Consider the following 27,244-nt stretch of genomic DNA (forward strand, 5'->3'; position numbering starts at 1 on the left):
TTCCAGCTTTATGCAAGTCAACAATTCTTCATCTTAGGTCTTCTGAGATCTCTTTTGTTCGAGGCATGGTTCACATCAGGCAATGCCTCTTGTGAATAGCAAACTTAAATTTTGTGAGTGTTTTTTATAGGGCAAGGCAGCTCTAACCAACATCTCCAATCTCATCTCATTGATTGAACTCCAGGTTAGCTGACTCCAATTAGCTTTTGGAGAAGCCATTAGCCGAGGGGTTCGCATACTTTTACCAACCTACACGGGAATGTTTTCATGATGTATTCAATATAGACGACAAAAATACAATTTGTGTGTTATTAGTTTAAGCACACTATGTTTGTCTATTGTTGTGACTTAGATGAAGATCAGATCAAATTTGATGACCAATTTATGCAGAAATCTAGGTAATTCCAAAGGGTTCACATACTTTTTCTTGCCGCTGTATCATTATTCTCAAACGTTTTTGACAAACATTTTTCAAGGTGAACACGGGTTTGTTATGACTCATGTTTCACCCGGCCACGACGCCATCTCCTCCAGTGCAGACCAACATGTCAGTGGTCAGGACGCGGCACCAGTTAGGCTGTGTACAGCTTGCATGGTTAACGACAGGCACGAGGGCCTGCTGCAGGATGTCGGTGATGGGGCCTCCAGCTGAGGATCACAACAGGTAAGAGCCAGGACTAGGGTCGGTTACATTTCAATTCATGAAGTAAACTGAAATCCACATTTTCTTCAATGCGTTTAAATGAGGAAAATGTGGAATTGGAATTTCAGTTCACTTCCTGAATTGACGGAATTGAAATGGAATTGACCTTTACCCTGGTAAGAGTTTCTGGACCATAGTGCCCACAGGGTTGGACTAGGAAACATAACCAGGTTTCCACACAGGAAAATAATAGAGAAAATGAGGAAGAGGTGCAGACACACTGTAGAGAAGACAGGCAGAAGACAGCCTCAGGAAGACAGGCAGCCATGATGGAGTCAGTGATGGTCACATGGTCTCCAACTTGATCAGGGCAATGTCATTACTGCAAAAGACACACGGTTAAAACCCCCAATGAGCTCACAATACACACATAAAGACGTATAGTCTGACAGCGATCTTCCAAAATTAACGGTAGGTTTAGTAAGTCTGGTAATTTAGTGTGCTAGCTGTGATTGTATTGTTACTGTTGGTGTTTACTGGTGCAGTGACCTTACACCAGTTAGGGGAAGCAATTACTTTACCGGTTGAGGATGGGGGTTCAGCTCTGGTGGATGATGATCTTGGAGGTGCCCATCGGCACAGAGGCCTCCTCAGTCTCTTTCAGGTTGTGCTTGCCCAACTCTACTCTGTAGGTCCTGCTACTGCTGTATGTGTAACCAAGCACAGCTAAGCCACAAACATCTACTGACACCAAGTGTTATTGAGGGCTATTACACGTGCAAACAATGTTGTGTTTATGTAAGGTAAGGCCACCAAAGTGTTGTATGGCTTGTATGTGTTTACTGCATAATGCAGTGGGCAGCCGTGACAATCCAGTCAGTGTTGATCAGAGTGCCACTAAACACCTGTTTCCATGCACCAATATCATTGAACTGGAGAGAGATCTGGAATCCAGAGGACAGGACGGATAGTTAGCATCTCTGCTATCAGGTTGAAGTTAGTCTCTTGTGACAGTTAGTTCTGGGTACCAAGATTAAGTTGAAGTGTAAAGTGCAGGGGCTTGATTCCATTTAGAAAAAAATGCTCCCATTAGTTTCTTGATAACATAAGGTTACTTGCGTAACCCCGATATTATGAGTGAGTGAGCTATCACTGCAGGGCTCCCTCATCACAGGTGTATGATTGGTTCTTCGAGCTACTTAGAGATTAGGTGAATCGCACAGTGAGATATCGAAACAAATAATTGAAAGAGAACCGATAATAATATAGGAATTGTTATGTTCTGTTAATTACTGATATCCCCTTTAAGGACTGAGCGCCCTTGGTCATACGCAGTGATGCGCCACGTTATTCTTGTATTGCTAACAGGCTACTTCAGTAAATATAAAGCTCAAGTTCACATCCTTGTATTCGGAGTCTTCCTTATTATATCCATAAAGTAATAAGAGATAAAACACTACAGGAATAGAGATTAAACACCTACCAAGCAAGGAGAATAGTTTTTCCCCCCAAGGGTGTTAATACAGTGGGGGGGAAAGTATTTGATCCCCTGCTGATTTTGAACGTTTGCCCACTTACAAAGAAATGATCAGTCTATAATTTTAATGGTAGGTTTATATGAACAGTGAGAAACAGAATAACAACAAAAAAAATACAGAAAAACGCATGTCAAAAATGTTATAAAATGATTTCCATTTTAATGAGGAAAATAAGTATTTGACCCCTCTGCAAAACATGACTTAGTACTTGGTGGCAAAACCCTTGTTGGCAATCACAGAGGTCAGACGTTTCTTGTAGTTGGCCACCAAGTTTGCACACATCTCAGGAGGGATTTTGTCCCACTCCTCTTTGCATTTTCTTCTCCAAGTCATTAAGGTTTTGATTCTGATGTTTGGCAACTCGAACCTTCAGCTCCCTCCACAGATTTTCTATGGGATTAAGGTCTGGAGACTGGCTAGGCCACTCCAGGACCTCAATGTGCTTCTTCTGGAGCTACTCCTTTGTTGCCTTGGCCGTGTGTTTTGGGTCATTGTCATGCTGGAATACCCATCCACAACCCATTTTCAATGCCCTGGCTGAGGGAAGGAGGTTCTCACCCAAGATTTGACAGTACATGGCCCCGTCAAATGACGCGGTGAAGTTGTCCTGTCCCCTTAGCAGAAAAACACCCCCAAAGCATAATGTTTCCACCTCCATGTTTGATGGTGGAGATGGTGTTCTTGGGGTCATAGGCAGCATTCCTCCTCCAAACATGGCGAGTTGAGTTGATGCCAAAGAGCTCCATTTTGGTCTCATCTGACCACAACACTTTCACCAGTTGTCCTCTGAATCATTCAGATGTTCATTGGCAAACTTCAGACGGGCATGTATATGTATTCTTGAGCAGGGGGACCTTGTGGGCGCTGCAGGATTTCAGTCCTTCACGGTGTAGTGTGTTACCAATTGTTTTCTTGGTGACTATGGTCCCAGCTGCCTTGAGATCATTGACAAGATCCTCCCGTGTAGTTCTGGGCTGATTCCTCACCATTCTCATGATCATTGCAACCCCACGAGGTGAGATCTTGCATGGAGCCCCAGGCCGAGGGATATTGACAGTTATTTTGTGTTTCTTCCATTTGCGAATAATCGCACCAAATGTTGTCACCTTCTCACCAAGCTGCTTGGCGATGGTCTTGTAGCCCATTCCAGCCTTGTGTAGGTCTACAATCTTGTCCCTGACATCCTTGGAAAGCTCTTTGGTCTTGGCCATGGTGGAGAGTTTGGAATCTGATTGATTGATTGCTTCTGTGGACAGGTATTTTTTTACAGGTAACAAGCTGCGGTTAGGAGCACTCCCTTTAAGAGTGTGCTCCTAATCTCAGCTCGTTACCTGTGTAAAAGACACCTGGGAGCCAGAAATCTTTCTGATTGAGAGGGGGTCAAATACTTATTTCCCTCATTAAAATGCAAATCAATTTATAACATTTTTGACATGCGTTTTTCTGGATATTTTTGTTGTTATTCTGTCTCTCACTATTCAAATAAACCAACCATTAAAATTATAGACTGATCCTTTCTTTATCAGTGGGCAAACATACAAAATCAGCAGGGGATCAAATACTTTTTCCCCCCACTGTACATATGTAGCTGAGTTGAAGAAACTGTATGGGCATTGCCAGTTTGGAGACATTAAGGGATAGATTTGTTTGTGGACTGAAACATGAACACATTCAGAAACGTTTGCTCACAGAGACAGATCTGACTGTAGCTTTGGAAATCCTTACCAAAGATGCAATTGAGTTGCAAAATAAATACTGACCTCCTTTCAAAACGTTCCTGCACAAATGTTCACGCAGCCGACAGCGTCCCCTGTGGCTGAAAAAATGCAACAGGGGTGCCAGAGATGGCCACAAGGCAGAGGACTTCTGTTTCAGAAACGAAATCTGTCCAAAATGCAATAGAAGAGACACATTAAAAGAGCATGTAGAGCAAAATATAGTCACAACAGGGAAACTGAGAAAACGAAATGGTCTGTGCACTAGCAGAGTGGCAGTGATTCAGATGAACAATTCATGGTACAATGGAGTTAAACACACTGACTTCTCCCAGCAGTAGCATAATATGGGTGACACCAGAAATTGAAGGCATACCATTCAAAATGCAGTGTCTATAATTTCCATAACTGTCTACAATGAGCACATCAAGGCTATCAAGCTGAAGAAAACAAATGTGTTGCTGAAGACATACTCAGAAGAGAGATTGAGATCAATGCGGGAGTTGCAGGTCAGAGTGAGTTATGGGGAGCAAACACAGCAGTTGCAGCTGTATGTGGTGCCTGGAACTGGTCCCCCATTATTTGGCAGTGAATGGCTGTTCAAAATAAAGCTGAACTGGTGTGACTTAAATGCTTCAGACGTCCCAGCTTGAAGAGAAAGGCACAGACCAAACACTGGAACATTTGCTGAAGAATTACGGCACCGTTTTAGGTGATCAGATGGGAACACTAAAAGGCTTAACAGCCAAACTCATACTGAGAGATGATGCAACCCCAAAATTCTGCAAAGCCACATCCGTTCCATAGTCCTTGAGACCAAAGGTGGAAGCGGAAATCTATTGCTTGCCGGATACAGGGATCCTGACGAAAGTGGACAGAAGTGAATGTGCCACACCCATTGCTCCCATTGTAAAGAAAGACGGTCTGTTTGAAAGTGTGGGGACTTCAAGGTCCCTGTGAATTCAAAGTTGGATGTGGAACAATACCCCCTGCCCCGTCTGGATGACATCTTTGCTGCACTAGCTGGTGGGAAACACTTCAGTAAAATCAACTGAAACAGGCTTACCTGCAGCTACTGGTTGAAGCACCCGAGTGGCGCAGCGGTCTAAGGCACTGCATCTCAGTGCTAGAGGTGTCACTACAGACACCCTGGTTAGAATCCAGGCTGTATCACAACCGGCCGTGATTGGGAGTCCCATAGGGCGGCGCACAATTGGCCCAGCGCCATCCTGGTTTTTGCCGGTGTAGTCCTTGATTGTAAATAAGAATTTGTTCTTAACTGACTTGCCTAGTTAAATAAGCGTTACTTTTTTATCATTTAAAAAGAGAGCTCCAAACCATACCTGACGTTAAACACACAAAGGTTTATACAGGTATAACCCCCAGCCATTTGGCAACGAACCATTGACCAGATCTGGCAAGGAATCCCAGGAACCCAGTGTATCCTGGATGACATGATCATAACAGGGCACACAGACAAAGAGCACCTGGCTAACCTGGAAGAGGTCCTGAGAAGACTGAAATAGTACGGACTACACTCAAACTTACAGAAGTGTAAGTTCTTCAAAGACAAGATGATCTTCTATGGACGCGAAATCGATGCAGTGGTTCAGGCACCACGACCGTAAAAAATGTGACAAGTGAGATCTTTCACTGGACTGATCAATTACTACAAAAGATTCCTCCCAAACCTTTCAGCAGTACAACCTCTCAACCAGCTCCTAGAAAAGAAAAGGAAATGGCAGTGGACAGCATAGTGTGAAAATGTGTTTCTTGAGGCAAAGCAGCTCCTCACATCAGAGCAGGTCCTGGTGCATTACGACCCCGTACTGCCAGTGAAGTGTTCTTTCACACACACTGAAAGATGTGTCAGAGAGGCCAGTGGCCTTTGCGTCACAAACTTTGAATGATGCAGAGAAGAACTACTCACAAATCGACAAAGAAGCACTGGTGCTTGTGTGGCGCATCAAGAAATACCACACATACCTGTATGTTGAGCGTTTCTTGCTGGTTATGAATCACCAGCCGTTGCTTTCCATTTTCAGTTCAAAGAAAGGTGTTTCCGGCCATAACAGCAGCCGGGTTACAGCTTTTTACGCCTTGATCCTTGCCATGTATGTATGACATCGAGTTTAAGCCGACGTCCCTCCACACAAATGCAGATGGATTATCCAGACTGCCCTTTACAAGAGAAAAACATAGGAGAATAGATGCAGTGGACATTTTCCATACCTTTTCAGCTCAAGGCACTACCTGTCAAGAACAGTCATCAAATCTGAGACAAGGAAAGATGTGACATTGTCAAAAGCATACACCTACACCATGTCAGGATGGTCAGCTAAGGGCAGCAATGAGCTGCACCTTATTTCCAGTGGAGAAACTAAATTACAACACACCAAGGATGTTTGATGTGGGGAATGAGAGTCTTGATACCCCAGAAATGCCAACATCAGGTTTTGCAGCAACTACATAACGGGCATGTTCGAATTGTAAAATAGAAGCTGCTCGCGAGGAGCCACTTCTGATGGCCCAGTCTGGATCAACAGATAGAAAATATTGGCAAAGAACTGTAACGGATGTTTGGAAACCCTTCACATGCCTGCTCCTGCCCCAATCCACCCTTGGAAATGGCCCACAGAGCCAATCGCAGAGAATTCATGTGGACTACGCCGGCCCCTTTGAAAAGCACATGTTCATAGTTAATGCCCATTCCAAATGGCCAGAGATGTTTTGCGTTGACTCCTCCACCTCAGCTCAGACTATAGAGTGCCTCAGAACAGAGTTTGCACACTTCGGATTGCCTCTGCAACTGTAAGCTACAACGAGCAAGCTTTTGTAAGTGACGAGTTTACACGATTCATGTCAGTAACATTCAACCTCAGCTCTGTTTCACCCTTCCACCAATGGGCTGGCAGAACAGTTTGTGCAAACCCTAAAGCAAGGACTATGCACAGCAAAATGAGACAAAGGGACTTTGTAAACAAAACTGACCAAGTTCCTGGACTTGTACTGAAATACCCCACATGCCACGACAAATGAAAGCCCAGCAGAACTGAATGTTCGGACGGCCTCTCCACACATGGCTGGACATCGTGAAGCCAAACAGGTGCAATGAAGTGCTGAACAAAGATGCTCTCCGGCGGCTGTGAGCCCAATCTCCAAACAGGATAGGGAGTGATGGTGCGAGACTACAGAATAATTTGGGGGGTGCTTATGTTTGTCCTTTTACACACAAGTGTGTAATGGAAATGTGTTTATTGCATATCCCAACTCCCCCTGAGACACCCGCAGAGAGTGGGGTCACAGCCAGGGTCACCATTGTACAGCAACCCTGGAGTAATTCAAGGGCACAGCAACAGATTTTTTATCTTGTCGGCTCCAGTATTCAAACCAGCGACCTTTTGGTTTCTGGCCCAACGCTCTAACCTCGAGGCTATCTGCCGCTCCTGAAGAGGAGAGAAATATACAAGTACACACACAAATGGAACAAAGAACTTACCAGGTTCAAGTGAGCCCAAACATGATGTGGCGGCGTCACATTAACCAACTGCATTCCAAAGGAAACAGGACAACAACTGAGAGAGAACAGGCACAGAGAACTCCTGGAAGTGGCACAGCTGGAGAGGGCAGTGGGGTGGTACAGGGACCCCAGTGATGTACTGGGCCGTTTGCACTACCATCTGTAGTGCCTTGTGGTCGGAGGCCAAGCAGTTGCCATACCAGGCAGTGATGCAACCAGTTAGGATGTGTTGTGACCTACCCTCACCACCTGGGGGGCGGCCCGTCAGGAAGTCCAGTTGCAGATGGAGGTGCTTAGTCCCACGGTCCTTAGCTTATCGATGAGCTTTGAGGGCACTATGGTGTTGAACGCTGAGCTGTAGTCAATGAATAGCATTCTCACGTAGGTGTTCCTTTTGTCCAGGTGGGAAAGGGCAGTGTGGAGTGCAATAGAGATTGCATCACCTGTGGATCTGTTGGGGCAGTATGCAAATTGGAGTGGGTCTAGGGTTTCTGGGATAATGGTGTTGATGTGAACCATGACCAGCCTTTCAAAGCACTTCATGGCTACAGATGTGAGTGCTACAGGCCGGTAGTCATTTAGGCAGGTTACCTTAGTGTTCTTGGGCACAGGCACTATGATGGTCTGCTTAAAATATGTTGGTATTACAGACTCGGACAGGGAGAGGTTGAAAATGTCAGTGAAGACACTTGCCAGTTGGTCAGCGCATGCTCACAGTCCATGTCCTGGTAATCCGTCTGACCCTGCAGCCTTGTGAATGTTGACCTGTTTAAAGGTCTTACTCACATCGGCTGCGGAGAGCGTGATCACACAGTCTTCCAGAACAACTGGTGTTCTCATGCATGTTTCAGTGTTATAAGCCTCGAAGTGAGCATAGAAGGAATTTAGCTCGTCTGGTAGGCTTGTGTCACTGGGCAGCTCTCGGCTGTGCTTCCCTTTGTAGTCTGTAATGGTTTGCAAGCCCTTCCACATCCGTTAAAGTTAAAATCAAAGAAGAATACAAGTTTTGTGAAATGTGTTGCTTTATGGTTTGGTAAAAGTGAACTCTGATTGATTGTACAAGGGAGAAAATGTTTTGTTAATTACTGATGTCCACTTTAAGTAGCGAGCGCCCTTGGTCATGCGTAGTGTTGCGCCATGTTATTATTGTATTGCTAACTAGCTACTTCAGTAAATGTATAACTCAAGTTCACATCATTGTATTTGGAGTCTTCCTTATTATATCCATAAAGTAATAAGATATTAAACACTACAGGAATAGAGATTAAACACCTACCAAGCAAGGGGAAGAGTTTATTGTTTTTAATTCCTCAACTGGATGAGGTAAGGATGTCAGCTTTCTGAATCGAATCTAGCCTTGGTTTCACCTGCTAGGGCCAGCTGTTGTGTCTGGTGTCCTTTCCCGCCACAACTCGTGTCACCACCAGAGGAAATGTGGCAAGGCCGTACCCGTAGGCTGTGAAACAGTAAATACAAAGAGAGTGGAGGTAATGTTCTTATAAACAGAAGGTACAGGTATTTTGAATGCATGGGGTGGTCTGATAAGGCAGCCAAATACAAAATTCACCCAATTACAAGATACAGGTACTTTCACATTGTAAGAAGTAAAGCCTATCATTAATGGCTATAATACAGAAGTGGATTCACTGTGGCGTTTCAGTCTACCTCAAGGACAGGGTGTAGCATAACAATTGTGTCTAAAGTTCGAGAATTACAACTACTATTGTGGATTTAAGGATACATGATGTATTATCCAGTAAAATGTATTTGCTAAATGCCACACTTGAAATTGGGAGTTGGTCTCACTATTACTTCTGACATATTCTGACATTTTAGTTCACTTTAAGGCATGCATCTGTATTGGGTAGGATTTGTTCAAAACTACTGTAACATTTGGTACATTTGTCAGAAGTTTACATACACTTAGGTTGGAGTCATTAAAACTCGTTTTTTTCAACCACTCCACAAATTTCTTGTTAACAAACAATAGTTTTGGAAAGTCGGATAGGACATCTACTTTGTGCATGACACAAGTCATTTTTCCAACAATTGTTTACAGACAGATTGTTTCACTTATAATTCATTATCACAATTCCAGTGGGTCAGAAGTTTACATACACTAAGTTGACTGTGCCTTTAAACAGCTTGGAAAATTCCAGAAAATTATGTCATGGCTTTAGAAGCTTCTGATAGGCTAATTGACATCATGTATTTGAAGGCCTACCTTCAAACTCAGTGCCTCTTTGCTTGACATCATGGGGAAATCAAAAGAAATCAGCCAAGACCTCAGAAAACAAATTGTAGACCTCCACAAGTCTGGTTCACCCTTGGGAGCAATTTCCAAAATGCCTGGAGGTACCACGTTCATCTGTACAAACAATAGTATGCAAGTATAAACACCATGGGACCACGCAGCCGTCATACCGCTCAGGAAGGAGACGCGTTCTGTCTCCTAGAGATGAACGTACTTTGGTGCGAAAAGTGCAAATCAATCCCAGAACAACAGCAAAGGACCTTGTGAAGATGCTGGAGGAAGCAGGTACAAAAGTATCTATATCCACAGTAAAACAAGACCTATATCGACATAACCTGACAGGCCAATCAGTAAGGAAGAAGCCACTGCTCCAAAACTGCCATTAAAAAGCCAGACTACGGTTTGCAACTGCACATGGGGACAAAGGTCGTACTTTTTGGAGAAATGTCCTCTGGTCTGATGAAACAAAAATAGAACTGTTTGGCCATAATGACAATCTTTATGTTTGGAGGAAAAAGGGGGAGGCTTGCAAGCTGAAGAACACCATCCCAACCGTGAAGCACGGGGGTGGCAGCATCATGTTGTGGGGGTGCTTTGCTGCAGGAGGGACTGGTGCACTTCACATAATAGATGGCATCATGAGGAAGGAAATTTATGAGGATATATTGAAGCAACATCTCAAGACATCAGTCAGAAAGTTAAAGCTTGTTCGCAAATGGGTCTTCCAAATGAACAATGACCCCAAGCATACTTCCAAAGTTGTGGCAAAATGGCTTAAGGACAACAAAGTCAAGGTATTGGAGTGGCCATCACAAAGCCCTGACCTCAATCCCATAGAAGATTTGTGGGCAGAACTGAAAAAGCATGTGCGTGCAAGGAGGCCTACAAACCTGACTCAGTTACACCAGCTCTGTCAGGAGGAATGGGCCAAAATTCACGCAACTTATTGTGGGAGGCTTGTGGAAGGCTACCCGAAATGTTTGACCCAAGTTAAACAATTTAAAGGCAATGCTACCAAATAGTAATTGAGTGTATGTAAACTTCTGACACACTGGGAATGTGATGAAAAATAAAAGCTGAAATAAATCATTCTCTCACTATTATTCTGACATTTCACATCCTTAAAATAAAGTGGTGATCCAGCTGACCTTAAAGAGGGAATTTTTACTTAGATTAAATGTCAGGAATTGTGAAAAACTGGGGTTAAATGTATTTGGCTAAGGTGTCCATAAACTTCTGACTTCAACTGTATTATTTATTCAGTTGAATGTAGTTGATCCATATTCCACTTGTTTTGTATTGCATGTAAAACAATCATTAGCACTAGCAACTAGGTCTGCAAGAATGACAAACTTCATCATGCCTGTATCTTCCCTCCTTGTATTCACATCAAGGCTGTATTTATACTGTACTGTTTGTTCGGTGCATCACCCAGAGTTAACCAGTTGGGAAACTCAACAAGCCAATTTGGGAAACCACATTCAACCTTAATTTAACTAGGCAAGTCAGTTAAGACAAATTCTTATTTACAATGACGGCCTACCAGGGAATAGTCTACGGGTACGGCCTTGCCACCTTTCCTATGGTGGTGACACGAGTTGTGGAGGGAAAGGACACCAGACACAACAGCTGGCCACATATGTAAGGGGCAAGGGACACAACATGTTTTCAGTGACAGAACTTTCCCATTGCTACTCAAAGCAGAATCTTTCACAATTCTTTACATGTATTTAAAAAACAGCACACAAGGCAACCTAAAGATGACTATGAATAAAAACTATAGCTCCTTATAACATAAACTACGGATAATAGGATTTGATAACTTTTCTTCTTGAATACACAGTCTTATACTAACTATTTGCTCAGTTATTCATATAGGCAGATATGGCTCCTCCCCCTGTTATGGTCTCTTGTTATAGGCTACAGGGCGATAACAGTCATTCCTTTCAAAGAAAATAGTTTACCTTCTATTGTATCAAGATGTTTCTTAGCCATTATTGCTTATTGGTAAAAATCTGCATCAGCTGATCAAAAATGTGTTTATGTTTGAGTGTTGTGATTCAGGTTACTTCTTTAAAAGTTGTGGCTCAGTATCAAGTGTGGTAGTACTTATTATTTTGTAACTTCCCAATGTATGACATTTGAGCATTGTTTACTAAATCAAGCAACAGCACAGTTCTTATTTTCAATGTTTTATTTACGAGCAAACCTTCCACATGGTGACAGTGGATTCCCAAAAAGTAGCTCTGTTGCCTTAGTTGCTCATCATGGCCTGTGGAAAATATGAGAAGGAAAAACATTAGATATGCCCTCATCATGATTCATGTGTACTGTACAACATCTGTAGTTATACTGTAGATACTGTAAAACAAAGATTAAAAGTCTCTTAATTGTTATGTCATGCAGCTTGACTTGAAATATCAACAAAATTGTCATTCTCTTTCTCTCTCCAAATATTTTACAGCAACATTTTTACCATGGCACCTTTTACATCTAAATCATTGTGGACAAAAATGTGGTTGTCGACTAAAAGTTAGGTTATGTAATAACAGCTCTAGTCAAAGTGTCCGAATGTGTAGCTGAATGCACTTACTGTATTGATCCAGTCCATGTAGGAGCTGACTTGGGTGAAGACAGTAGGCTTCTTGCGGAAGTTGCAGCTCAGCCCAGAGCCAAAGCTCACAATACCGTGGACCTCCCAGGCTCCATCAGCATTTTGGCAGTTCAGGGGGCCACCGGAGTCACCCTGTGTCAAAGGACAAAACCAGAAATTATAAAGTTCAGTACAGCTCTATCTTCCGCTATACTAGTGGTCTGAAAAATGTGGCCCTAAGGCCATTTATGGCCCTCTCTTTATGTTGGATGGCCCAGTGTCACTTTTAAACACTCATTATTGTGATTTCTGCAATTATGTGCTAGTGCCTTGCATAATCACATAGTTATGGGGCACTGTTGGAAAGGTCCGCTATAGAACTTACGTTGCATCCGGACACAATGCCATCTCCTCCAGCACACACCATGGTGTCCTTCACCTGGAAGCCCCACCAGTCATTCTGGGAGCAGGTGGCGTGGTCAACGACAGGCAAGAGGGCCTGCTGCAGAATGTCAGGGAGGGCACCTCCGGCTGTTAAGGAGAGGGAAACACGACACAACATGTTACCTCAGGTAAAGATATTCTCTTTAAAGTCCGACTCTTTAAGTAGAGAAAATTAGAGCACTCGTCACCCAGATTTAGGAAATTGTTTTACAACCCAATGTCTGTCTTCATCAAACACTTAATTTGAAGTTTGCATTTTAATTAGCATGATGAGAGGATGGTGCAAGAGGTGCAGTCACTCACTGACGGTGCGTCCCCAGCCGGTGACATAGCAGGACTCGTTGTTGGGCAGGATGAAGCCAGCCTCGGGAAGACAGGCAGCCATGATGGAGTCAGTGAAGGTGACGGGAGTCTCCAGTTTGATAAGGGCAATGTCATTACTGCAGAAGACACACAGACACCAGTCAACAATTTTAGAATAAGGCTGTAATGTAACAAAATCTGGAGCAAGTCAAGGGGTCTGAATACTTTCCGAATGCACTGTATGTAGACTTCTAATTAGCAGTAAGCATAAGTATGCTAACTGAAAAGTCCAATCAGTTATTAATGTTATAGTGTACGTTTTTGCACTGTATTACAAATCAAAATTGTGAAATGTAATCCCGACCGTCCTACATAAGATAGCATTCCAAAAGAATTAACTATCTATTCAGTCATAGACTACCATTTTTGCTGTGTTACTCTTGTTCACCATCCTTGTGTCTAATTAAGCTGTACCACTGTATAGCAAAGTTAGCATTGGTTCTACCGGATGAAGAGGGGGTTCCATTTCTCGTGAACGACGATCTTGGCAACACCAACAGCCAGAGAACCCTCCTCAGTCTCAGCCAGGTTGTGCTTTCCCAGGTTCACTCTGTAGGTTCTGCTACTGCTCAAGAATAACAGAGGAGAACAGATACAGAACACAATATGAGGGAGTGACACTGAATATCCAATTCATCAAATTCAAATAATCTGTCAAACTTTGATTCTCTAGCATGCTCTTGTTATCCGTTGAAAAGACAAAAAATATATATATTAAATTGAAGCATTACTGCCCCTGAGCAAGGCAGTTAACCCACTGTTCCCCGGGCACCGATGACGTGGATGTCGATTAAGGCAGCCCCCCGCACCTTACTGAATCAGAGGGGTTGGGTTCAATGCGGAAGACACATTTCAGCTGAGTGCATGCAGTTGTACAACTTACGAGGTATCCCCCTTTCCCTTTTTCTTCCTTTAACATTATTATTGTAGGTTGAATTTCAGAACTGTGGCCCATTTTATGTTTCCTGCTCATCATGACTGCCCCCAAGTGCCCCCTCTCTTAAACATTACTATTCTAGTGTCCTCTCACCTGATGCAGTGAGCAGCGGTGAGGACCCACTCGCTTGAAATCAGAGTTCCACCACAGGTGTGTCTCCACTCGCCATCCCTGTCGTACTGGAGAGAGATCTGAAACACACAAGAAAGAGAGAATAATTAGTATTTCTCAATTTTGAAGCCCCCTACACTTTAAGGTTTAATTGTGGTAAAATCTCAATCTCACTGATATGAGAATTCAGAATAAATGATTGCAGAAGATATAACATGGTTGTGATATATGTTTGATAACAACTGTTTGACTGACAAGCAATGATTAGTATTGATGCATTGCTGTTAAGATTGTTTAAATCTGCCCAATTCGAATCAACGCCTAGCCTCTTCCCCCTATGTCCTTTAAGCAGATCTGAGAGGACTGGATAGCTTTGTCACAGTCACTATGTATGTTCTGCATTGACTTAACATAAAGTACCTGCCAGGGCCAGCTGTTGGGCCTGACGTCCTCCCCTCCCACCACTCGTGTCACCACAGGAGGGAAAGTGGGCATGCCACACCCGTAGACTGTTGGACACAAACACACTCCAAACTCTCATATATAACATCAGTCTACTGGTGTTAGCTAGCATACATTACTATAGTATCAATACACTGTTGAGTCACATTTTGAGCTTAAATCATTTTGATTATGTTTGAAATGAATAATTGTTTTCATGAATACACTATCCACATTTGTGTATTTCATTTGCAATGCCACTTTCTAAAAGCCTTTCAATAGGTTTAGCAATGTAGCATTCTGTCAATATTCCAACGGAAGATGGAATAAAAATAGGCCACTCTATAGTGTTCTGTTCTTATTAGTAAAACAAATAAGTAGAATCCTTACCAGCAGCAACCAGACAAGCAAGGACTACAAACTTCATCATGTTTTTATCTTCAAAATGTGTCTTCACACCAGGGATGCCTTTATACTGTAGGCTACTGTATATGACGTTTGACACGTAAGACAATAATTCAACAGGTTCTGGGAACTGTTTCATCAGTCAGCCCACTCTGAAAACCAAGCTGGGGGTGAAGCTAAGGACAGCTAGCCCAGCCACTGATAAAATTGCCCACCCCCCTTTTTTCCACTCCCCTTGAAGTATAATATTAACACAAAAGGACTTGGATTGAACATATGTGTAGTGGCAAGCTTTTCTCACAGCTTCTCAATGCAGCATGTTTCATGCATTGTAGATTACCAATGCATGATTACCTAGATAAAATAAAGTAAGTACGGTACCGCACAATCTAAAAAAATATATGGATTTTAGTGTGATGGTAATATGTCATCGAATCGTATTGCATGCTAATGTGAGGATGTTGTTTACTTTATTCCCGGACTACGCCTTTAAAGAGTTGATACTTGATTGAAAAGCTACATTACGGTCCAAAACTTCTGAAAGCCCTTTCCAATGACCAATAGCCTTTTATAAACATTTCACTTGACATTTTAGTTTCAGATGCAGATTCCGAGGTACTGCTTCTGACTTAGTTCATATGTTTTACCTCTCTTTGTCCACTCTTTTAATGGTCAAGACACAAAGATATAGTTCATGATAGTAATTAATAACGTTGGTTAATATTTGTTTCAACAAATCTGTTTTAGTAGACAACTGTTCCTTAGGAGTCAATTTAGGCAACCGGAGTTATTCCATGACAGCTGTGGATTTCACAGAACCTGGGTAACACAGTTGAGAAGAAGGTTATCTGCAAGGTTGATAAAAAAAAAAAAACTTTTCCTAACTGCTTCCAGGCAGGTTGTTATGCAACATGTCCAAAGGGTTTTTCTATATCACTCCAGCGATACACTGAGTGTATCCAGGTTAAAGCTATGATCCCTTATTGATATCACTTTAAAAGCCACAAAGGCCAAATAGTTCTCTGTGGAGTAATAGAATGTGTGTTGAACCTATGTTTAGCAAAGCCTTTTGCTTTAAAACTACATTCATGGGCATGGAAGAATTGGGAGGTTGTTGGATACTGGACTAACATAGTGTCATTTGTCTTACAGTCAAGAATAGTAGAAAAGATTCAACCAAGAATGCCATGTGAAATGGTTCAACACATTCTAATGAAAAATACTTGAAGACTACATTTTGCCCATCACTACTTAATTCACCAAAACATGTCCACATATCTAATAATAACAAAACAGCTGTACATTATACGTTGAGTATACAAAATATTAGGAACACCTGCTCTTTCCATGACGTAGACTGACCAGGTGAATCCAGGTGAAAGCTATGATCCTTTATTGATGTCACTTGCTAAATCCATTTCAATCAGTGTAGATGAAGGGGAGGATGTATGCCATTCAAAGATTGAATTGCCTTTGAACAGGGTATGGCACAGTAGTATGTTTTTCACACTCAACAGTTTCCCGTGTGTATCAAGAGCAGTCCATCATCCAATGGACATCCAGACAACTTAACTGTGGAAAGGTTCTTCTCATTAATCAGAGACATGCTTATGGTATGGGTGTAGGCCTATGCTATGGGTATGCTGGTTCATTTAAAAATGTTTCAAGACATAAAGGAAAGAGCAGCAGCATTCTTATCTTAGAATTTTATTTGTGAGCAAACGTCCATATAGAAACATTGGTGTCCCAATAGGTAGCTGTGTTGCATTAGTTGTTGGCCAAGATCCGTGGGAAATAAAGGACTATTCCCATCAACGTGATAGATGTGATTTTCATCTCTAAATCATGGTGAACTCGAGGTAGCATTCGGCCATAGTTCTAGTAACAGACTCCATCACCTCCCTGATTACCTTCCCTATATATGTCACTGCCTTTGGTTCCTTCCCCAGGCGTCATTGTTTCTGTTCCAGTGTTCTGTGCGTTCATGTTTTGTTTTATGTTGCGCTTATTTATTAAAACACTCACTCCCTGAACTTGCTTCCCGACTCTCAGCGCACATCGTTACACACTGACCGTGTTGATCCAGTCAATGTAGGCACTGACTTGGGTTAAGACTGAGGGCCTCTTGCGGTTGTAGCTGCAGTGACCACCTAAATCGAAAAGCTCAGCACAGTGTGGATCTCCCAGTTCCATCAGCAGTCTGACGGTTCAGGGGGGCACCATGGTCACCCTGGGTCACAACAAAACCAGATCAACAAACAACTTCAACACCACTTTATCTCATGGTGCTAGCAATGCCAAAGGTCATGGGTTTGATTCCTACTGGGGCCACCAATACGGATATGTATGCATTCACTGTTGCTTACCAGTATCACTTTTTTTGGCGTTGCCTTAGTTTTTTCAGAACAAAGGCATATGATAATGAGTTGATAATGCTAGACACTCTGATAAATAGATGAATGGGTCCCACCGTAATAATTGTACATGTTATTAATAATTAAAACAATGTTGGTTAAAATCCAATGCAATTTGTGCCATTTTCCATGATCATATACAGTAAGAGGACCTCAGAGGTACTAACATGTCAGGAATGGAGGTCGTTCGGAATACTGAAATGCCCGTAACTTTGAAATTCATTGAAAAATCACAAACGTTATAGAAAATATTGATTGCATATGTACATGTGTTTTCTAATAATTTAAGAACATACTGTTAATAATCGGTTTCCCCGAATTGCACCTTTAAAGTACTAGTAAGTTTCATACATTTTAGTATGACATTGCATAGTGACCTGACTAAATGAATAAGGTCTATAGTCTATATTAGTTTTTGCATTCAATATTATAGTGTTATATTAGTACTATGTTTTATTTCATGGTCGATGACTAAACTACACACTACTTTCTTTGCGAAAAGAAAATAGAATATGGGTGAAGTACGCAAGAATTTCCTTTCTTTTTTATCAGACCTGCCTAAATCTCACTTCAAACACTTTTTGTCTGCGTAATTCTCACTTTCTGTGTTTAATAGGCTAAATCACACTTTCTGTTAACGTCTGACTCCAGAGTGATCTGTTCTTGCTGTTAACTTCTGACCCCAGAGTGATCTGTAGTCTATGACATTTCAGATTTAGATATATGTTTTCATGAAGTAGTTTGGAAGTAGAGAACTTTTTTCTCTCTAAGTAGCTTTATTTTTCTTAAGGGTAGATTTAGTGTAGCTTAACTTCACTTCTTCCAGTATGAAGTAATTGGTAGCTTGGTAAACTATTATTATTAAAATATTTTCAGAGTAGCTTTTCCAACACTGTGAATTTCACAGAACCTGGGTAACACAGTTGAGAAGAAAAACATCCAAAATCACATTATCTGCAAGGTTGATTTTTTTTCCCCCAGGTTTTACTGGCTGGTTTTAAACACCTTGTTGTGCAACATGTCTCTGACCGTTTTTTTCGACTACTCTTCAGCTATATAAGGGAGCAGGTTCAGCTGACATTCACTGAAACTGTCATCATGAAGTTTGTGGTCTTGGCTTTGTTTGTTGCTGGTGGTAAGTTATCCTGACCAGATTTTAGATTTTGCTGAACATTTGACAATATGTTGGTCCCTCGTCTTATGTTGGTCCCTCGTCTTAACACATAATTCCACTTTGTATGCCATCTTAAATTACCACCTATTTGTTTTCATTTAGAAATTCTCTCAGATTTAAGTTGAAATATATTGGGTATCAGGTATGATGTATATGAAATACAGAAGTTACGAGTTCACATTTTGGTAGAAATGTGCAATTTCAAAATAAACCTTAGACATGCAATATGGACAACATGATGTTCTGGGAAGAGTAAGTCAGTGATGCAAAAGTGTAATTGTATAGTGTTTGTGATTCTCGTTATTTCTCAGCCTACGGATGTGGGCTGCCCACCTTCCCCCCTATCATCACCAGGGTGGTCGGAGGAGAGGATGTCCGTGAGAACAGCTGGCCCTGGCAGGTAGGTTCCACTTGACATGTTTTCATGTATTATCACTCCTCTATTAACAAGCCCTTCTCTAATAACAAGCCCTTCTCTATTAACAAGCCCTGGGTGTCCTATAGTTGTAGTAAAGTAGTATTTTTCTTCAAATTGACTTTACCAAATCTTATTTGAATTGTGTTGAATTTAAATACATTGGTGTTTGTTTCTTTGTTCTCTCCAGGTGTCTCTTCAGTACCAATCTGGTAGCAGCTTCCACCACACCTGTGGCGCCACTCTGATCTCCAGCCAGTGGGTCATGACCGCTGCTCACTGCATCAGGTATAACAAACGGGTCCAAGATTGTCATCCAATGAACTTTTTATTTTATTAAATTTCCTCCATTATCTAAAAGGCACCAGCTGCCACTGCTTCACTTACTGTATCATCTATGGACTTTTAACATTTTGTTAGTGTTATGACCTGACCCTTTTGTGTGTGGGTTCTCTTGTGGCCTTATAGCAGCCGCAACACCTACAGGGTGTACCTGGGCAAGCACAACCTGAAGAACAACAACGAGGAGGGTTCCATGGCTCTTACTCCCGCCAAGATCATCGTCCATGAGAACTGGGATTCCTACAGAATCCGGTGGGGTTTTCACTTTTTTCTACCCCAATGATATCTATCCTTGTAGGCCCCATGTCTGTTTACATTCAAATATTTCTATGTTTGAACTATTTTCTTTTAGATAATTTATGTATGAATGATCAATTCTCATAGCTATGCGTTGGCCAAAGTTTTTTGTACTGATGGGATGCATGATGTGATCTAACTGAAAATTGGAGATAGTAAAGTAGTGCTGCATTTTCCTCAGTGAATGAGATTAGTAATATTTCCTAAACTTTGTGACATCTGCTGATGTAAAAAGGGCTTTATTAATGCATTTGATTGATTCATGACTGTGTGCTTATCTGTAATACAGTCGCTCATCATGTCTTCTGCAGTAACGACATTGCCCTGATCAAGCTTCAGAGCCCTGTCACCTTCTCTGACTCTATCATGGCTGCCTGTCTGCCCGACTCCGGCATCGTCCTGCCCCACAATGCTCCCTGCTACGTCACTGGCTGGGGACGCCTCTGGAGTAGGTCATGTTGACCATGAATCAGTTTCCCTTGCACTTTTCTCTCATATCAATGTATATTATTTCATCTTTTCATCCTCATTTGCTGGTGATTTGAATGTCCACAAACTCAGACGTACTACTAATAACTTTATATAAACAAATGTAATGATGATGAACCAATTGCTAATTATTATGGTAGTTATTTTGAGTATAGTTAAAATATAGTTATTTTGAATATATAGTGTTTGTAAATGAGCGTTGAGCATTCAACATATCCTTCAAGATACTATTGACATTTCATGAGAATCAATAGAGGCACTAATTGGATTGTTGAATTTGTTAATCTTTTATGGTACTCTTCAGCCGGAGGCCCCATCGCTGACGTACTGCAGCAGGCCCTCCTGCCCGTGGTCAGCCATGCCAACTGCACCAAGCCCGACTGGTGGGGCAGCCTTGTTACCAGCAGCATGGTCTGTGCTGGTGGTAATGGAGACCTTGCTAGCTGCAACGTGAGTCATGCTACTACAGCTTGTTGATGTTTTGTCATTTCACTATCATGGAGTGATGAACAGACCTAGAGCTAAGAAATGCCACTTGAGGAAAAAGAATGATACTTTGTGAAAGGAATTGTTTCGGAATATCTGATGTACAGTACCAGTCAAAGGTTTGGACACACCTACTCATTCAAGGATTTGTCTTTATTTTTACTATTTTCTACATTGTAGAATAATAGTGAAGACATCAAAACTATGAAATAACACATATGGAATCATGTAGTAACCAAAAAAGTGTTAAACAAATTCTTCAACAAATTCAAAGTATCCACCCTTTGCCTTGATTACAGCTTTGCACACTCTTAGCATTCTTTAAACCAGCTTCATTAAGTAGACACCTGGAATGCATTTCAATTAACAGGTGTACCTTCTTAAAAGTTCATTTGTAGAATTTCTTTCGTTCTTAATGCGTTTGAACCAATCAGTTGTGTTGTGACAAGGTAGAAGTATACAGAAGATAGCCCTATTTGGTAAAAAACCAAGTCCATATTATGGTAAGAACAGCTCAAATAAGCAAAGAGAAATGACAGTCCATCATTACTAAGAAATTAAGAAATTCCACAAATTAAAGTTTAACAAGGTTATAGTAAACTATATATTTGACACAGTCATACACTGTGGTCCTGAGCTTACCACTGCTGTGTTTTCCTCTGTTTCCCTGCAGGGAGACTCCGGTGGCCCCCTGAACTGCCAGAACTCTGATGGCTCCTGGGACGTTCACGGTGTGGTGAGCTTCGGCTCCAGCATGGGCTGCAACTACCCCAAGAAGCCCTCCGTCTTCACCCGCGTCAGTGCCTACATTTCCTGGATCAACAACGTGAGTGCACACCCAACACTTCAACACTATATCCCTTCCCACCATACTTCCACGCTTATTCTCTTCCCGCCACACAAGGGCTAAAATATCAATACTACATACTGCTCAGATTGAAGCAATGTATTGTGCGTTTTAAGTGGTATCCAAACCAAGCTAGATATACATTTATAATGAAGTAATGTATTGGGTATGCATTTTAAGTGGTTTGCTGGTGTGAATATTGGAACAGCCTATCCATGGAAAAAAAACACTTGTAATGTTTAATTATCACCTTGGAATATATGCAAGTATACTCCCTATTGGCATATGAAGTAATTTTTTGTCTCTTTTTTATTTTTCTATTTTTCAGGTGATGACCAGCAACTAAATGATGGATCTGGTTGTATCGTGGTGGGCAGCTGTCATTAAATAAATACATGTATTGCAAATATCTCATTCTTTGGTTTCCTTTTTTCAAAACCCAATGGTTTTCCAAATGAATCTAAGTTTATGTAAAACGTCAGTAGAAAAGTTTCTGGTACCATAAAGAAATGTCCATACATGTATGGACTTTCAGATTTTATAAACACAAATATTTTCAAAAACATTGAAAAGTCTGCATAATGTTTGCCATCAAATTGCATCCATTTTCATCAAAATTATGATCAGTTGGAAAAAAAACTTTAGCATCTGTATCCGGGTAAATTACTGTATTACTGTATCTTAGTTATGGTATCAAGATCTTGCAGGGAATTTACTCACTTGCATTAATGGCTCCATATACAGTGCCTTCAGAAAATATTTATTTACCTTGACTTATTACACATTTTGTTTTGTTACAGCCTGAATTCAAAATTGATGCAATTAAAATGTTATCTCACCCATCTACACGCAATATCCCATAATGACAAAGTGAAAACATGTTTTCAGAGATTTTTGCAAGTTTATTGAAAATGAAATACAGAAGTATCTCATTTACATAAGTATTCACGTCCCTGAGTCAATACTTTGCAGAAGCACATTTGGCAGCGATTATAGCTATGAGTCTTTCTGGGTAAGCCTCAAAGAGCTTTCCACACCTGGATTGTGCAACATTTGCACATTATTCTTTTCAATATTCTTCAAGCTCTGTCACATTGGTTGTTGATCATTGCTAGAAAACCATTTTCAGGTCTTGCCATAGATTTGCAAGTAGTATTGAGTCAAAACTCGGCCAGTCAGCATTCACTATCTTCTTGGTAAGCAACTCCAGTGTAGATTTGGCCTTGTGTTTTAGGTTATTGTCCTGCTGAAGGGTGAATTCATCTCCCAGTGTCTGGTGGAAAGCAGACTGAACCAGGTTTTCCTCTAGGATTTTGCCTGTGCTTAGCTCCATTCCTTTTATTTTTTATCCTGAAAAACTCTCCAGTCCTTAACGATTACAAACATACCCCATAACATGATGCAGCCACCACACTCAGTGGTGTAAAAAGTAACCAATTGTCATACTTGAGTACAAGTAAAAATACGTTAATAGAAAATGACTCAAGTAAAAGTGAAAAGTCACCCAGTAAAATACTACTTGAGTAAAAGTAAAACATTATTTGGTTTTAAACATACTTAAGTATCAAAAGTAAATGTAATTGCTCAAATATACTTAAGTATCAAAAGTAAAAGTATAAATAATTTCAAATTCCTTTTATTAAAGTATTTTTACACCACTGACCACACTGCTTGAAAATAATGGAGAGTGGTACCCAGTAATGTGTTGTAATGGATTTGCCCCAAACGTAACACTTTGTACTCAGAACAAAAAGTTAATTGCTTTGCCACATTTTTTGCAGTCTTACATTAGTGCCTTGTTGCAAACAGGATGCTTGTTTTGGAATATTTGTATTCTGTACAGGCTTCCTTCTTTTCACTCTGTCAAATAGGTTAGTATTGTGGAATAACTACAATGTTGTTAATCCATCCTCAGTTTTCTCCTATCACAGCCATTAAACCCACCATTGGCCTCATAGTGAAATCCCGGGAACTGAGTTTACGAAGGAAGCCTGCAACTTTGTAGTGACTGGGTGTATTGATACACCATCCAAAGTGTAATTAATAACTTCACCATGCTCAAAGGGACCTTCATTTTTACACATCTACCAATAGGTGTCCTTCTTTGTGAGGCATTGGAAAACCTCCCTTGTCTTTGTGGTTGAATCTGTGTTTGAAATTCATTGCTCGAGTGAAGGATCTTACGATTATCTGTACGTATGAGTTAGTCATTCAAAATCATGTTAAACACTATTATTGCACACAAAGTGAGTCCATGCATCTTATTATGTGACTTGTTAAGCACATTTTTACTCTGGAACTTATTTAGGCTTGCCATAACAAAGGGTTTGAATACTTATTGACTCAAGACATTTCAGATTTAAATTGTTTATTCATTTGTATACATTTTGAAACACATAATTCCACTTTGACATTATTTTGAATGTATCAAATTATTTCATTATTATTTTTTTTGCTTTTGAGAGGTTTTTTGATTACATAGGCAGTCATGAGATAAGTGCTTATGCACAGACAGGTGATGATAAAATACACAACAGGGTAACTCTATAACATATTATTTGAAGAAAATAATTGGGCAATTATGTATACTTTTGTTACACTATTACAGGGATCATCAATTAAATTCAGCCGTGGGCAGATTTTTTTTATTGGGCAGGAAAATAATTACAAATCATTTGTAGACGGCAAAAAGAAGCCCAAACAAATATAATATTTGACTTTAACATAATCATTTAAAATCTTCATTTTTATAAGATCACATATATCTCTCTATTTTGCGTGGGATTACTTTGGAACAGATTTAGAAATCAAAATCACTTGGAGCTGATTTGCTGGTCTTACAGTATTTTATGTCCAACAGTTGTTGTTTTTTTTTGCTAAAATTATATAAAATAAAATTGTATTAGTCACATGCGCGAATACAACAGGTGTAGTAGACCTTACAGTGAAATGCTTACTTATGAGCCCCTAAACAACAATGCAGTTTAAAAATAAGAATAAGAAATAAAAGTAACAAGTAATTAAAGAGCAGCAGTAAAATAGCAATAGTGAGACTATATACCGTTTCCGGAAGTCACCCATCAGATGCAACAAATGGTTAAATACACCAAGGGCGGAGTCTAGTATAGTTTCCATGGCGCTGATATACAATCCGAGGTCAAGTTGATTTCCATATACAAACCTGTAGGCTACAATGTTTTCTCTCTCTGCTGTTGAATGAATTGGATATATTTCGGACTGTCTGCCTCGTTTTAAGGAAAGTAAAAATGTTGTCCCAAAAATCATATATTTTCTGAAGTTGGATAGAACTGTTTTGGGTTAACTCAATTTAAACCTTTACACTTTATTGTAAAAACGCCTCAAAAACGTGGTTGTCTCTTTAATGTATGAGAGAATAATGTATATTGTAACATGTTAATGTACCATTCATTCAAATGATATCTCGAAACGAAGTCAACTTAAGCAGTCGTAGTACTTATCAAGCATAATGTGCCATTGCCAAGTTGAAGTTGCTGACACGTCTCATGTCCATTTTTTAGGTGCATATATGTCCATTACGTGCATATATGGTAAGATTATTAATTTGTTAATGCTTTACAGGTGGATATGAGGGGTTACCTGAAAACATCGGGGTGGGTATTTAAACTCCAGGCTGAAACCACTACAGTAGGAACACATAGGGATTGCGATTTATGTTTACAGGTAAGGTCATGAGGTTGCATCCTCAAACTGCAAACGTACGTCTTTACAAAAAGATAAAATCCTAACAATGCTATTATTTTCTTTAATATAACGATAATATAATTTTATATAACGATAGGCTACCGGTACACACACCTATCAGCCAAAACTAGATTGATTGTGGTAAAGTCGTCTGTATTGATGATGGTAATAATAATAATAATTATAATAGTAATCTGTATTGAAGAATATAGAACTGAGCAATACAGTAAATATGTCCTTATCTTGGTATTGGAATACGTGTGCTGGCTTTATCAATATTTAAATGTGATCTTCTGTACGGAGTTACTATTATATTGACTGCTTTATGCTCATTATTGACAGAATGGAGGAGTTGAGGAGCATCACGCCCTGATCGAATGGAGCAAATCAGAGCGAAGCTTTGTGCTGAGTGACCTGAACTCTGCCCATGGTACATATGTCAACGACTGTCGTATCCACAATGCAGCCGTGCGTCTAACCCCAGGCGATGAACTGCACTTTGGCTATGGAGGCTCCACCTACCAGCTAGCTGTGGAAAACCCATCTACGGTATGATTTATGTTGTCTGTAGTGCATATTTTTATTTTTCAATTTTTTTATTTCACCTTTATTTAACCAAGTAGGCCAGTTGAGAACAAGTTCACATTTACAACTGCGACCTGGCATGTAGGCCATACTGTCTTATCTACTAGATATCTCCCAATGCATCAGTAAGAAGTTATCCACTCTTTGCTTGCTTTAACCCTCCTGCTGTGTTCTGGTCGAATTGGACCAATTTACAAGTTTTCTCTCTGAAAAATGTAATTAATTTAATCTGATTGTCATAAGGTTCCATGACTTTGTCCACACAAAATACATTTGGATGATTTTCATTACATTTTGCGTGTTTCATTTAACTTTGGTACACCTGTGGTGTTCCCGGTCAAAAATGACCGGTCATTAGAAATGAATGGGTGAGACAACAATTAGTATATACAATTGAGTTCAGGCACATGCCCGTTCATCAGATGGACACACTTCCTCTCCCAGACCCCCACATGCATGTGTGTTTGAGCACACACACACACACACACACACACACACACACACACACCTCACTGCCCTTGTTGGCTTCCATCGCAACCCCCACGGGAACCTTGCCCCAATATAATCTTTCCCCCACGGGAACCACACCTGTTGGCATTCTCACAAACAATCGCAACATTGTTTCAATAATATAAAGAACTTTTCAAACTTTTCTAACTCTGGTATATAAAGCTTTTTTGAGGCCTCGTTCACAATTCATTCTGTGGCAGCACAATGGCCAAACAATATACTGTATGTGAGGCTCTTGATCATATCTTTGATCGTGACACTGGTGAGAAGACAGAGTCCTTATTAAACTTTGACACAAAGTAGTCTGTGATAAACAGCACAATATGTTTCATCTGAGTATTTGTTATAGTCAAAATAATCCATACATTATACTTTTTTTTACTAAAAAACGAGTTGTATGAGCTCAGGTCAAGGAAGCCTACAGGCCATAAATAGCAAATAGTAATGTTCACAAGAACTTAAGTTGATAAAAAGATCTAACACAACATTAGGTGATAATATATGTATTATTATTGATTTATAATCAGCAATAATGGGGCGGTCATTTTGGACCGGGAACACAGAATTAATTAACATGAAACGAACACAACAGGAGGGAACCTATCACTATTCCCTATATATTTGGTCAGTGGTGTTAATCTGTTGTTAAGCTGCATGGCCTCATTGGTGTTGAGGTGTTGTATGTGCCTCTATGTATCTCTCTATCTCTCTCCAGCTCCCCTGCCCTCCCAAGAGCATCTGGACAGCCAGTCAGAACTCCCTGCAGCTGATAGAGGAGCCCCCCCTTGCCCAGTCTCCCTCCTCCCCCTCCTCCCAGCTCCCTCTCCTACCTGGCAATACTTCTGCCCCTGTTGCGTGGGTATGGGGGCGATCATCTGTCACCCCTCATCCCCCTAGCCGGGCTCGACCAGCCAGTGCTGGGACCAAACGGACTGGGCAGAGCATCCCCTCCGAACAACAAGGGACAACCTCACGCAGACCAGGTGGCTGAATTATAC

General features: G+C 40.8%; 3 protein-coding genes and 1 pseudogene across 3 annotated transcripts in view; 2 read left to right on the plus strand and 2 right to left on the minus strand.

Annotated features, from left to right (window-relative positions):
* Positions 1–505: 505 nt before the first annotated feature.
* On the minus strand, positions 506–11,665 carry LOC115166372 (chymotrypsin-like elastase family member 2A; annotated as a pseudogene).
* A 181-nt stretch (positions 11,666–11,846) lies between these two features.
* Positions 11,847–15,058, minus strand: ela2l (elastase 2 like). The gene is made up of 8 exons (XM_029719690.1): positions 14,950–15,058; positions 14,539–14,627; positions 14,101–14,198; positions 13,516–13,635; positions 13,011–13,147; positions 12,649–12,794; positions 12,264–12,416; positions 11,847–11,942 (listed from the first exon to the last, which is right to left on the minus strand). The coding sequence occupies exons 1-8, from the start codon at positions 14,987–14,989 to the stop codon at positions 11,925–11,927; spliced, it is 801 nt and encodes a 266-aa protein (XP_029575550.1). The 5' UTR covers positions 14,990–15,058; the 3' UTR covers positions 11,847–11,924.
* A 3,376-nt stretch (positions 15,059–18,434) lies between these two features.
* On the plus strand, positions 18,435–21,837 carry LOC115166055 (chymotrypsin-like elastase family member 2A). Its single transcript, XM_029719691.1, has 8 exons — positions 18,435–18,513; positions 18,864–18,952; positions 19,158–19,255; positions 19,436–19,561; positions 19,918–20,054; positions 20,400–20,545; positions 21,255–21,407; positions 21,757–21,837. The coding sequence occupies exons 1-8, from the start codon at positions 18,477–18,479 to the stop codon at positions 21,772–21,774; spliced, it is 804 nt and encodes a 267-aa protein (XP_029575551.1). The 5' UTR covers positions 18,435–18,476; the 3' UTR covers positions 21,775–21,837.
* A 3,178-nt stretch (positions 21,838–25,015) lies between these two features.
* The window catches only part of fhad1 (forkhead-associated (FHA) phosphopeptide binding domain 1), a 43,245-nt gene continuing 41,016 nt past the window's right edge, over positions 25,016–27,244 (plus strand). The window contains exons 1-3 of the mRNA XM_029719692.1: positions 25,016–25,130; positions 25,494–25,700; positions 26,962–27,229. Coding sequence (XP_029575552.1) covers positions 25,035–25,130; positions 25,494–25,700; positions 26,962–27,229 — 571 coding nt within the window. The 5' untranslated portion in view covers positions 25,016–25,034. The remainder of the gene's footprint in view (positions 25,131–25,493; positions 25,701–26,961; positions 27,230–27,244) is intronic.

This window comes from Salmo trutta, chromosome 28 (genome assembly GCF_901001165.1).
Source record: "Salmo trutta chromosome 28, fSalTru1.1, whole genome shotgun sequence".
Classification (NCBI taxonomy): domain Eukaryota; kingdom Metazoa; phylum Chordata; class Actinopteri; order Salmoniformes; family Salmonidae; genus Salmo; species Salmo trutta.